At 46.4% G+C, this 13,104-nt stretch overlaps 1 protein-coding gene across 1 annotated transcript in view; it reads left to right on the forward strand.

Annotated features, from left to right (window-relative positions):
• Positions 1 to 13,104, forward strand: part of LOC119451027 (DNA mismatch repair protein Msh6) — a 383,914-nt gene that overhangs the window by 114,926 nt on the left and 255,884 nt on the right. The window contains exons 10-11 of the mRNA XM_037714459.2: positions 10,790 to 10,864; positions 10,930 to 11,065. Coding sequence (XP_037570387.1) covers positions 10,790 to 10,864; positions 10,930 to 11,065 — 211 coding nt within the window. The remainder of the gene's footprint in view (positions 1 to 10,789; positions 10,865 to 10,929; positions 11,066 to 13,104) is intronic.

Raw genomic sequence — 13,104 nt, forward strand, 5'->3', positions numbered from 1 at the left:
CTAGTAGGCATCGACATTTATGGGCCTCTGCCAACCACATCAGATGGCAACCGCTGGGTAATCGTGGCCATCGACCATCTTGCGCGCTATGTGGAAACTTCCCCTTTGTCCAGCGCTTCTGCACGTGACGTCGTCTCCTGGTTTCTCCTGCGCCACATCATCCTTCACCACGGAGCTCCCAGGGAATTACTCAGTGGCAGAGGCCGCGTGTTCCTCTCCGACGTCATCGAGGCTCTCCTCAAACAATGCCGCATCATTCATCGCACCACTACTGTATACCATCCGCAGACTAATGGCATGACCGAGCGCTTTAATCGCACTCTTGGTGACATGCTGGCCATGTACGTTGCATCCGACCAAAGCATGTTCTACCATTTCTGACCTACGCTTACAATACCGCCACACAGACTACCACGAGATTTTCGCCCTTCTTTGTCCTGTACGGACGCGAACCTTTTTCCACAATGGATACTATCCTTCCGTACCGCCCTGACACCACGGAAACCACTACCTTGTCTGAAGCTGCTGCACACGCAGAAGAGTGTCGCAAGCTATCCTGTATATTTACGTCGGAAGACCAGGAACGCCAGAAGCGCCTTCGAGAAACTTCCCGTGCTCCTGCATCCTATGCTCCTGGCTCGCTAGTGTGGCTTTGGGTTCCAGCCCCTACCCCTGGACTGTCACCGAAACTCGCGTCGAAGTATCAGGGCCCATAGGGCGTGATCAACCAAACGTATCCAGTCAACTATATCGTGGAACCCCTCGAGCTATCTTTGGATCATCGTCGTCGAGGACGCGACATTGTGCATGTCCAGCGTCTCAAGCCGTACTATGATCCGCCTGTGTTGTTCTACCCATAGGTCGCCGGGACGGCTTCCTTTTGCGTGGGGGAGAAAACTGTACTGTAGAATAAGGAGCAGTGGGGCTGGGCCTATAAGAGGGAGAACGACGACGAGGAAGATAAACCTTGATTCGGTGCTCGATCGGCTGTGCTACCTCTCGCTGTTCTATTGTTCTAGTCGCGAATGCTTACTTCACAAAGTGCTTTGTGACGATTTATTTATTAGTATACCTACATTTCGCCCATTCTGGCATTACAGTAGGGGCACAATTACGTAACGAAAACACGAAAAATATGTATCTCATAAATGAGTAAGTATTAGAGAGAAAAAAAGAAAAGAAAAAGTATACTAAGCAAAGTCGGCAGAATGAGTATGTGAAAGAAAATGCAGGAACTATACAATTCAATGACGAGTGAAGACACTTAAAGGGAATGTGAAACCTATCCTAGAGGTACACAACCAAACAAAATGGGAACAGCATTGGTAAGCTGCTAAGGCAGAACGCAACATACACTGATTATGGCGCGTAAAAATAGCATAGATGACATTTGTGTGGGTAGCAAATAAAAAGATAACAAAAACAAGAAATCAAAAAGAACACACATAACAAAAGAAGATATCTATATGCTAAACTGCAATCTACAAATGGCGAAGCAGAAGGTAGAAAATGTATTTTCTGATTCTGCCTGCACGACGTCGGTGGACAGCGAATTCCACAGCGTGATAGTGCGCGGAACGAAGGATTGCTGGTATGTAGATGTGCGTGCAAAAAGTGTATTTCATCTTGAAGGGGTGGTCGCTGCATTTTGACAAGTTGGTGGCTGCAGATATATTTATCTTTATCAAGGACTGATCGATTCAGTAAAATATTTCTAATGAATGTGTCATGAAAATGTTTTCGACGTTTGCCAAGCTCATCCGAATTCAGGTTACATTTAATGTCGGTAATGCTGCTTGGAATAGAATATTTTCTTGTCACGAAACGCGCCACGCGATTTTGAATGGCTTCGATTCTGTTCATTATATTTGGGTATGGGGGTCCTATATAGTACATATGTATTCCAGAATGGGGTGGACGTTGGTAAAGTAAAGCAACTGCCTCACCGTAAGCGGTGCATGCTTAAAATTTCTCCTAATGAAATTAAGAGTGCACCCTGCCTTAAGGGTTATGTCATGAATGTGTTCATTCCAGGTTAGATTTGTTGAAAAAATTACACCTAAGTACTTGGCTTTGTTCACTTCTTCGATGACTTGGTTGTCTTGACTTCGTTGACTTGGTACTTGTCTTGATACACTGCTCCCTTGTCCTCCCTCCTTGTGATGGTATGTTACTGCTCGTTACTTTATTACTGTATCCACTTCCCTGCTGTAATGCTTCTCTGCAGCAGGGTGCACTGTAAATAAAAAAAAAGAAAGAAAAAAAAGTGCGATGTGGTACGCGTTTGCGAGTGAACCTGCTTTGTTTACATTTGCTAATACAGTCGAATCTCGTTAATTCGGGCACGCTTAATTCGAACTTCCGATTTATTCGAACTGACGCTGTGGTCCCGTCAAAGTTATGTGTATTCTAATGGGTGAAAACGCCCGGTAATCCGAACGCGAAAGCATTTGCGACGGTTGATTCGAACATACCGCGCCCCGACAATGCTCTCAGCAGCGCAGCAAATCACGTGGCGGCGCCTCCGACCGCATTGCTCCGAAAAGCTTAGGCGAGACCCCTCAACGCCGCTCGGAGAAAAAAAAAAAGAGAAAAAGAACCGCGGGGGAAATTTCACTTTCTCAAATGGCAAGGTTGCAATTTCTGCGTCGCGCCGGAACACGTGTGTACATGCCCACGCCTCAGCCAACGCTGCGGCGCAGAGGGAAGCAACGGCGGAGGCCCAGTCTGGTCAACGAAACTGCCCACGCCGGCCAACGCCTCACTTCAATCTACCATACTGGCTGTGCCCATGCTAGCTTGTAAATAGAAAATACATTTTTATTAATCTATGCCTCTACCCTTATTATTTTTGGTGGAGATGCTGGTCTTTGGTGCATGACGAAGCTCCGCAGCGGACTTGTCCTCTGCCATCCTGCCATGCTGACAAACAAGGCCATTGGTTCCACCGTTCCCGTGGGGCCGCGACTGTCGGAAATCTTCTCCCGTCGGTAATCTTGTCCCAGCCGAGCGATCCTGGGACCTTTACTGGCACCAAGACCTTCGTTGAAGACGACGAATGGCTTGGCATGTACATGTGCATCGCTGCGCACAACCGATGGCACCTGACAGTGATGCTCGCAAACGGGCTTTTCTACCTCAAGGGGACAACTCGGCCTGTCGGACTCGAACAGCCACCGAGTCATATGTCACGTACATCCGTGATGTTTTAGCTCTTTGATGCTGTGGTCAATATCTAAGAGACTAACGAAGCAGCCTACATCCTGGAAGGATGTAGGCTGCTTAAAGGCATCACAGATGATGCCTTCAACTTTCGTGTGTTCAAAGATTGCTCGACCTTGAACAAAATTATCAAAGAGTAGCAATGTTTCGAAGACGCAAAGACCCGTCACATCGCCCAACAGTTTGTGTGGCCTCCCAACACCGCTGCTACCTTCATCATGGAGAGATTCGTCTTCCTAGCCGTCCACAGCTGATTGCCCTGTGCGGATGGTGTGTTGCGAAAAAGAGGTGGCATAGCCATCTTTTTCTTTCGTCTGCCTTTCTGAGGACTGACCATTTCCTTTGATTCAGGCTGTTCACAAATGCAGGCATCTCACCGGCCTGTTCCGTCGCCCTTTGATTAGCTCGTGTCGCCTCCTCAATCACAAGCAACGCTTCGGTGCTTTCAGCGAAGCGCTGCCGAACTGAACCGAACAAGAAGGACATTGTGTCAGTGAACACAAATGGCCAAAGAGAGTACGTCTCAAAGCGGTTTATGACATGTTCTGTCCGTGAAATGCACCAGATGTTCAAAGCAGCTCACTTCGGAGCTGCCACCGCCCTGTCAGTTTTATAGCTTGAGTTCAACTTGAGTGCTGCTCACACCACAGTAAGAGGTTTGCGTTTTTGGGATAAGGGAGGATGCCAACGGAGTTATGCCTCGGCAGACCGAGCCCCGCGCCGCGGTTGGTGCACATCTCCTCATCAACCGCGGTCCAATGCAAGCTCGAGGAAATAATAGACAACCACGTGTACACTTGAAAAGTATTTATTATGTCTGCAACTAACACTTCAAGCAGGCCAGCTAGCTATAGTTGACATCACTGAGGGTTCCTCGAAGAGAATATTATGCTAGGTAAAGAAGGGCTTTCGACTTACCAGCTGGGGATACAGGCGGCCGCGGCGATTGCCGCAGCAAGAACGCTGTTGACTAACCACGTGCGAGAATACTAAAGTGGCGGCGGAGACTTCCACCGTCGCCGCTTACTGGGGTCCAAAGAGGCTCGGGCGATGTCAGAGTGACCTCACGTGTCACACCTGGTGGCGCTGATAGCGCTTGTGATTCCCCTACGCTGCCCGCAAAAGGAAAGTTTCCCCTCTCCCCACCCTGCCTGGCTTTTGCACCCAATGTGACGTTCGCCGCATGTGTGACAGTTATTGAACTCGAGGATTCCCACATTCCTCCATCCATGTTCCTCTTTGGCGGAGAAATCGCTGGAGGGACGGAGTTGACAAAGTGTCTGGGCAGATGCAATGGTAAACTCCGGCAGGAAATGGCAGAATCTACGTCGATAGGCAGCACAGTCCTGTGTGGCGACCGTCCAGATAGGGCAGCTGTCCCAGTGGTTGACGACGGGGGCTAAAAACGGCTTGCCCTCAAGATATGTGGTGCAGTTGCCACCTGGGAACATTGGGTCAGGACTATAACGAAGTGGCACGCGTGCCGAACCTCGCACCAAAGTGTCATCGTGGGAGTATATGATGGTCTGCTGTGTCGGCCTCAAATTGCAGCAGAGGCTCCTCCCTGGTCTGGGCCCGATGCAGCAGCACATGGCAGCTCTTATTGTGGCTGGCATGTGCTGCTGCGTCGGGCCAGGACCAGGGAGGGGCCTCTGCTGCAATTTGATGTCGAGACGGCGGGCAGGGACTTGGAGGATGACAGGAATAGCAAGTCCGGGCGGCTTTACTCGTTATGCAAAGTCGCCGAAATGCACTCCACAGATACTTAGAATTAAGGCAGTAGAGGCCGCCACCATGTTGGCCATCTGATGTGACGCCAAACCACACGTCTACCGCACAGCTTTACGCGGCAACAAAAAACAATCAAGTTCGTTTTAATTAAGTTATTCGCTTCGACCAAATTTTTCTGGCTCGATACAGCCCGAAAGTGGGCGATGCTCGTCTGAACAAAGTGCTCTATGGTCCCCCGAGATTTCAGTTATTCTGCCCCCAAAATATTGAGCCCGTCTGAACAAAATAAGCTTTCTATTTCGAATGACGTTTTTTTGCTCGGGCGAGTATAGTAAAACTATCGGATCTGTTTGTATGCGCTAAATGTCACAGCATGGTCATCTTCGAACATGAGACCGGCAGCTCCGAAGAGCCTTAGGCCTAATTGCATCAATGACGGATACCAATGCCACAACAGCCCCCATAAAGGGTTCCAATGAGCCGCGGGAGAAGATAAGCCCTAGCTAAGTAGTCCCCGCTTATGTAGTCACCGGGACGCGCCCTGATTGGCCTCCCGAGTGGCGGCCGTGGAGTGGCGGTCCCGAGTGGCGGCCATGGAACAAAAGCCTCACTTGGGCTAGTCGAATGGATGACGAGTCCGAAGTCACATTTCCTGTTTGGGAGTGTGGCCGCTTAATTAAAAACGTCTCTCTCTTTGTGACAGAGTTCGGCAAATTGGTGACCAAATGGATTCCTGACGAATAGATATGCCGCACTCAAGCCGCGGCTATTGATGCGGCAAAGAAGTGCAAGCAGCGTTGAAGTATTGCCTTGCATTTTGATTTTGTGGAAACATGGATTGCCCTCCTCTAGAATGAAACACAATTGTACCATTTGCACAATAAAGAAATGTCCATGTTTACCTGGGTCGCCACGACAAGGAAAGCAACACACAGCTTTGCTGCCATAAGTGACAGCATGCATCGCGATGCACCGCACACCTGCTACGCCCTTGGTAGCGTGCACCTAATGTTAAATGAAAAAGCACCTATCTGCTGTCACGCCACTTATGTCGGTGATGGTGCAGTGAGCCCTTTTAAAAATAAGTACCGATTGTATGAGTCCGCGAGGTGGCTGTTTTCAGCTACTGGGCACGAACAGAACACCTGTGATGGTATGTGTCGACTCTTTAAGCACCAAGCTTCCCAGCACAATTTATTTGGGGTCTGGAAGTGTCACCTGTATTCCCTCGGTGCATGAGATGATCTTCCAATTTAGCGGCAACCTCAAAAATGTGTCCCTGCTATTTGTGCCTGCTGCAGCCATCGAGGAGCATTGTCAGCAGAAGTCAGTAGAGTGGAAGTCAGTGCTGCATGTCCCAGGAATGCGTGGATGTGTGCCCACTATCATGCATGGATGTTGGCCCGCTATCAGTCAAGCAGACATGTGCTCTCCGTTGCAAGAACTGCTGCTAGCCAGCGGACGGTGATTAAAGCTCTTTAAGTAATAACTGCGAAGGACACCCAATAAATTTGTTCGAGCACCACAAGTATTGTCGACTTTGTTCTCGCTTGAATTGGTGTCCCTGGAAAGAAAGTAAAAAATTATGTTCACTGTTCTTGCCCTAATAAAAAACCCGGGTAAACCTGCCTTCATTTGTTTGCAACCATTGCATTTTTTTTAGAGAGTATTGGTTTAGAGAGAACTCTGCCATGAGTCACTGTTCGCATAGGACAACCTTTTCTGGAAGAGGAGACTTACATAATTGAAGAAGAGGACGTTGAGCTCTAGAGAAGGAAGAATTACCGTATTTACCTGGTGCTAAACTGTGGACTATACAAGTTTAAATGTAGAACTTTTGTGGGATGAGGACTATCAATGGATGCCGAGTATACATTTTATTTTATTGGGTCTGAAGCACGCTTGAAGAAAACAAGTTCACACTGTGCCTACAAAGTTTACCTGCGTTAAATACAGTGAAATCTGCTGCACAATGGTCACCACATAGCACAAGCAATTCCAGCCCATATTGGCAGCTCGTGATATGCAAGTGAAGGCTGTTCGCAATACGTGAAGTGGCTACTTCGACTTGTGAGCACATGCGCTAAACACAAGAACAGTTGCGATGGCACTGAATGATGTAGTACCTTCATGGCTTCTTTCAAGCTCAGTGTAGTGAAGTGTGTAGAGTTTCGATTCTAAAGTTTCTGAAGACATTGACGAGGGTGTTCGTTGAATCCAAGACACTTGAGTTGTTTTGTCCTGATAGCACCGACAAGAGTGATTTTGACGGGTTTTAGGATTGACTACTTGTATTTCCATAACTCTGTATTTCACGCATAACTGTTGCAAATTCATAACTGCATGCTAGTTCATTCATACCTGTCGTATTGCGTCTTATATCTGTACATGTTACCCAATTCCTTTGTTTAATGCCCTATGGGCCTTGAAGGTATTTCAATAAATGAATAAATAAATAAATAAGTCTGCAGTTTACTGGTTGGCAATAAAATATTTGCTTCTCTTACTGTATACTGGTGCATCCCTGCTGACTATACAGCGGGTGCAGACTATCTAAAAAAAAAAACGTTTAACTTGAGACTCGTATTGGCCCCTTCATACAATGGGTACGGACTATAGTATGGAAAACGCGGTACTGTTTTTGGAAAAGATGGTATTCTTTGGGATCCGCATGAAAACTTGATCATGGCCCTTATGCAGCCCCGTTACAATGTATACCTGCATCCTGAATAAAGTAGTCACTGTCCTTGTCTTTCTTAAGTGGCAAACATGTTATGCAGTTACTACTAGAGGTGTGTGAATGCTCGAAAAGCACCGAATCGAATAGTGAATGGTTGAATAACTGGATTCACGAATTGAATATTTACTATTCAATTTTCCAGATATTCAATATATTTGGTGTTGAGACCCGCGCAGTGCCACATGTCGCGTGTGCCGTGGAGACCCTTGGGCTCGGTACTGCCCAAAGGAGCGTTTCACTTGCCGTGGCACTCGAGATTTTAGAATCATTGATGGGTGGCAAATCACGCCGAATCTGACAATGAAATGGTGCAGATGGCGCTTGCTTTTTATTGTCGATGGGCAGAGGAGTCACTTGATGCCATTTGTGTGTTTTCAGATTGGCCTTACGATAACCCACCTGCCGTAAAGTTGCGATAGCCCTTCTGTGTTTTGGAGAAAAACTGGAAAGCAGAACTTTCTATGCAAACAGTGCAAGGGCACCAGAAGAGAACAGAATGCTGAACTTCCAAAAATTTATTTTCTTTTCAGAAAGCATTGCTTAATATATAGTCGCACAGAAGCATAATAGCCATGCACGGAACGCAATGGTATAAAACTAAGCAGAAATATTTACCATTGGTAAATATTTACTTACTTTGCTATTCAGGCAACTCATCTCCTTGTCAGGAGAGCGACAGAGGGGATACTGATGCAAACATCCTTTAAACATCGATTTTGTTTGCTTTATTTTGTGCGTGACACGATCTCTGTTTTGTGATGATACTAAACTCTGTGAATCTTGGGCTGCATTTGCATGTGCTGCAGTCGAATGGCGGACGAGTCCAATGGCAGATGGTTCCTTAAAGTCAGCTTCACTGCGTGGCCTTTTAAAGTCAACTTCGCTGCAGTACAGCTGTGGTGTGCAGTAAAGCATATGAACGTTGCAAACACGGTTTCGGTTTCATATCTGATTGCAGTGTGCAGGCTAATTTACAGCCCAATTTTTTCTTTCTTGTTTTTTTTTTAAATGAGCACATTAGAATTGGGTAAATACCGTTATCAGACATCGTGACCCATAGTTATTGCTTAAAAATCTTCCTAGGGCAAGCTGAAAATAGCTATTTTTGACAGGAGTTACGTGTGTTCAACGCACTCGGTGTCCCCTAAGCTCCGCCTAGACATGCTGCCTCTAAAGGGGTCACTATTAAGGTCACCATAGGAGTTCCATGCATGCATGCTGACTGGTCAAGTTTGAAATATTCTGTGCAAGCTAATTTTAGCATTGACATAACGAAAGTTCAGGCCAATTGAAATGCATAAGCACCAGCCGGGACCTTTGGCGGGGATGGAATTAACTGAAACATGGAATTAACCAGAATCGAATTAACGGTAATCTACTGTACTTGCAAGATACCTGAAACCACATGAGCTGGAATGAACGCAGAAACGACAGAAAACGCTATTTTGATGGCAGTGCATTGGAATGAGCGAGAAGTTCTTCTCTCAGGACTTCAAGTGTGTGTTGGCAAGCCTTGATACTTTGTAGAGCAAAGACTCAAATGAAAAGATAATAGTGAGAGACGAGAGGAAAGGAAAGATGCTGTTGGTTGCTGCCTCACGCGAGGCAAAAAACGTTTGCCATACTTTGTGGGAACTTGGGGCTAGTTTTTGATGTCGGCATGCCTTCTCTAGAGATAATGCAGGAAAAAAAAGAGTTTAGTAAGAAACCGACTGAGCTTCACCACTTTATTGACAGATGCTTCCACTTCTGGGCAACAGTGGAACTGCAATAGTATACAAAATGAGTATTCTGATGCCCTGATTTGTAGCGTCTGAAGGGAAGTAAATAACTTTCTCCACTTAAGTTCACGAGGGAATATGTCAGAGTTAGGAGATATGGATATTTAAGGAAGAATAAACATTGGACATGAAATAAAAAATTAGTTTAATATGGATAGAATGAATGCTGACTAGTCTGGTGGCAGTAAGTGTATAGAGAACTTCTTGACGTGTTAAAGGTATTGAGTTGGGACATCACATTTATCAGCCTCAAAAGCTCTCTTGGTCAAGAATGCATCTCTGAATACTTGTGCATACCTGCCAACTCTCCCAAATTTTCTGGAACGCTTGCGAATTTGGACTTTTACGGCTTTACAAATGTTGTGTCAAGTTTTATGAAAAATTATGTTGCTGAAAAATTTCCACTTATCTGCATACGACCATACCTCTGGAAGCCTTCTGACGATGGAAGGACACCAGAGGGGTGCTGGCTTCGAGAAACTCATTCAGAGAAGTTCCTAAAGCAGGCAGGCTTGGCAACAATGTCATTATGGTGTAAAAGCAATGTGTTGCCTGTTCGTCACTGCTTTGATGCCACTGATGTGCTGCGCCTCAAGCTCCTTAATGAAGTGCGCATGTGTCCCCCCAAAATTCAGGGCAAACTTGAAAAAACAAAATGTGTGCCATCACCCTCTCCCTCCTCTAAACGAAAGAAGGGGAACCAAGGGGCTCGATTTTGTTAATCATAACCACATAAAGCCAACAGACAATGAAGCCAAGGAAAGCATCTGAGAAATTAAGTGTGATTGAAATTGGAATGTAGAAAATAATGAAGAAAAGGGAAATGGGGAAAGTGGACGAAAAGATAACTTGTCGCTGGCGGGAGCCGAATCCGCAACCTCCGCATTACGCGTGCGTTGCACTACCAATTGTGCAACGGCAACAGCCATCAATTTGTCCACTAATTTGGGTATTTATGTTTACTAGATCTAGCCCTAGGTGTGTTAGCCAGCGCCACTCAGAACCATGGTGGGCGGATGTGGAACATCCTTTTTAGCCCGATGGCGTCACGTTGACACCACGCCACGTGACGCCTCCTCTTGTGTCTTGTCTGCGGGTTGTCAAGTATGAGTGTTCAATATCACATGTAACGGCCTCATGCATAATTGCAGTTGTGCTGCAGTCTTGGTCATGTCTGTTAAAAATGAAATTGATGATCTCCCAGCTTTTTGCTCAACACTGAATCGACCTATTTTTCTTTCATAATAGCATTAAGCATGTTGTAGAATTTGCTTTGTTGTGTGATAAATCTTGTAATGAGACTTTTCATACCCAGGTGGGCAAGTTCTACGAACTGTACCACATGGATGCAGTCACTGGAGTGGAAGAACTTGGCTTGGTCTTTATGAAGGTGGGTGCGTCTCAACCATCCTGTCATGTGCTCTGATGTGGGATCCTTTCTCGCTGTGTGCGCAGGGTGATTTTGCGCACTCTGGCTTCCCTGAAATTGCGTACGGCCGATACTCGGAGGCCCTCATCCAGAAGGGCTACAAAGTGGCACGGGTGGAGCAGACCGAGACCCCCCAAATGATGGAGGAACGGTGTCGCAAGAGTACGTCCACTTTCAAATGCCTTTCGCAGCACATTGAGGCCAGCCTGTTGCAAGAGAGTCTTGAGCTGGCCTCTTTGGACATCCTACAAAATGTAGTGGTTTTTATTTATCCCAAAGTCTGAATCTGAGCTAGTTGGTTGAGCAGATTTACAGGGAACAGCGTGAAAGGACAGGATGAGCATTTCTTTATTACAACCGTGGTCAGCTATGAGGTAAACAATAGTGCACTAACAAACTAAAAAAACTGGAAGAACTAGAAAAAAATTTTAAGCAGTGTTTCAAGATGAATGAAATCAGAAAAATAGAAGTCTGCTGGCCGTGCATAGATCACATGTAGCCTTTTCAAGATGGCTGCAGTAATATCCTCTGTCAATAACATTCGTGCAACTTTGTGTATGCCGAGACAGTGTGATGAGCCAAACGAGTCAGACTTGAGTCATCCGAGGAGTTCCGGACATAGAAAAAGTTGATGCATCTAAGTCCAGCAGCCAATGAAGTTCGGGCAATCTTACTTTGCTATCCGTAACACTTTCAGCAGATGCCCACCAGTGATGTGCTGTTTACGCCTCACCTATACGCAAGCATCATTATCAAGCCGCGATGTTACAGAACGTCAATGCTTTTTGACCGAATGCTCACCTCGTTTGGGCGCAGCACGCCGACCTGCTCAAAAGGGACAGTTGTTTTGGTCATGGCCATGATTATTATGCCGCAATTACATTGATGTGTCACTAATAGTGTTTTAGGTGAGAGGTGAGAAAAAGTTTAATCCCAGCTCACTGCTCTTGCGCGAACCTACAACGAAATGGCAGCGAGCAGGCGTGGGCAAGAGACAAAACAAAATGGTGAAAGTATGAGAAAGAGGGAGAATGATAAATGAGCTCAGTGCTCCTAGATGAAAAGTGAGTGCAAGCGACGGTACCATGTTGCCTAGTCAACCTGCGTGCTGCAAAGCAATAAAATACTGATCAGAGGCACCAACAATCCCAGATGCACTGCCAAACTCCCCTTCATTTTGGGGGGCAAATAGGTGGTGTCCAAAACATAGTGGCCTCAACGTATTTCCAGCTCATGCAATTGCTTCTGGCACATGTCTGCAGCAAAAGCATAGCCTTCGAAATTGGTGGATGCTACTGAGAGGGAGCTGTCACTGGGCGTGGATTTGGGCTCCACGGTTTTGCACTGGTTCTCTGGCATGACCTTGGTTGGCTCAGCTCAACGTGTGGCGGCTTCGAGTCAAAAAGGGCAGGTAGCTGTGCCATAAGTGGCCAGTCCAAGGAGGCCTCCTCACCTGCAAGAGATTGGCATGCAGCCACAAGGTGCATGCCAAGGTTCTTTGGCGCTGTTAATCAAAAGTCAGTGTGACTGCAGAATTCTGCTTTCACTTTTTGGTGATGTCACAGCTCCATACAAAGTGTGGAAACCTTTGGGTAGTGACTTTACTCTCGCATTTTCCCAGTCAATATTTTGAAATATCCAGAGTTCGGCGCAATAACTTTTCGAGATAAGGGGTGAAATATACCCGGAGTTGGACTCTGTGGCATGAAAAAATTTTGACTCATCCAATATTTCACAAATCAGTCAGGTAAACAAGGGTTTACTGTATATGAGGGGTGTTCATAAAGTTTGTATTATTGGCATGAAGGAACAGAGACAAAGAAATGAAATTTGAGTGGAAGTTTATTCTACATAGTCTCCTCCCTGGTCAAGCACTTCTGCCAACGATGGATGAGCTGCCACAGGCCATCGTAGTAGGAACTCCTCATTTTGATAGTTCAGGAAGAGCTTGACTTAAATGATCACTTCCTCGCCATTCCGAAAATATTTTCTGCACAGTGTTCTCTTCATGCGAGGCAAGAGAAAGTAGTCACTTGGTGGGAGGTTAGGTGAGTAAGGCTGGTGGGGCACAATTTCATAGTCTAAGGAGGCTGTATTTGTCACTGTCACAAAAGAGCGCGTAATCCAAGCGTGCGCCGCGTGTCACGCAAGCCAGCGAAAAAACACGCCGGCCCCGCGGCAGCTTCAACAGAGGGGGAGAG

Source organism: Dermacentor silvarum, chromosome 4, assembly GCF_013339745.2.
Source record: "Dermacentor silvarum isolate Dsil-2018 chromosome 4, BIME_Dsil_1.4, whole genome shotgun sequence".
In the NCBI taxonomy this organism is placed as follows: Eukaryota; Metazoa; Arthropoda; class Arachnida; order Ixodida; family Ixodidae; genus Dermacentor; species Dermacentor silvarum.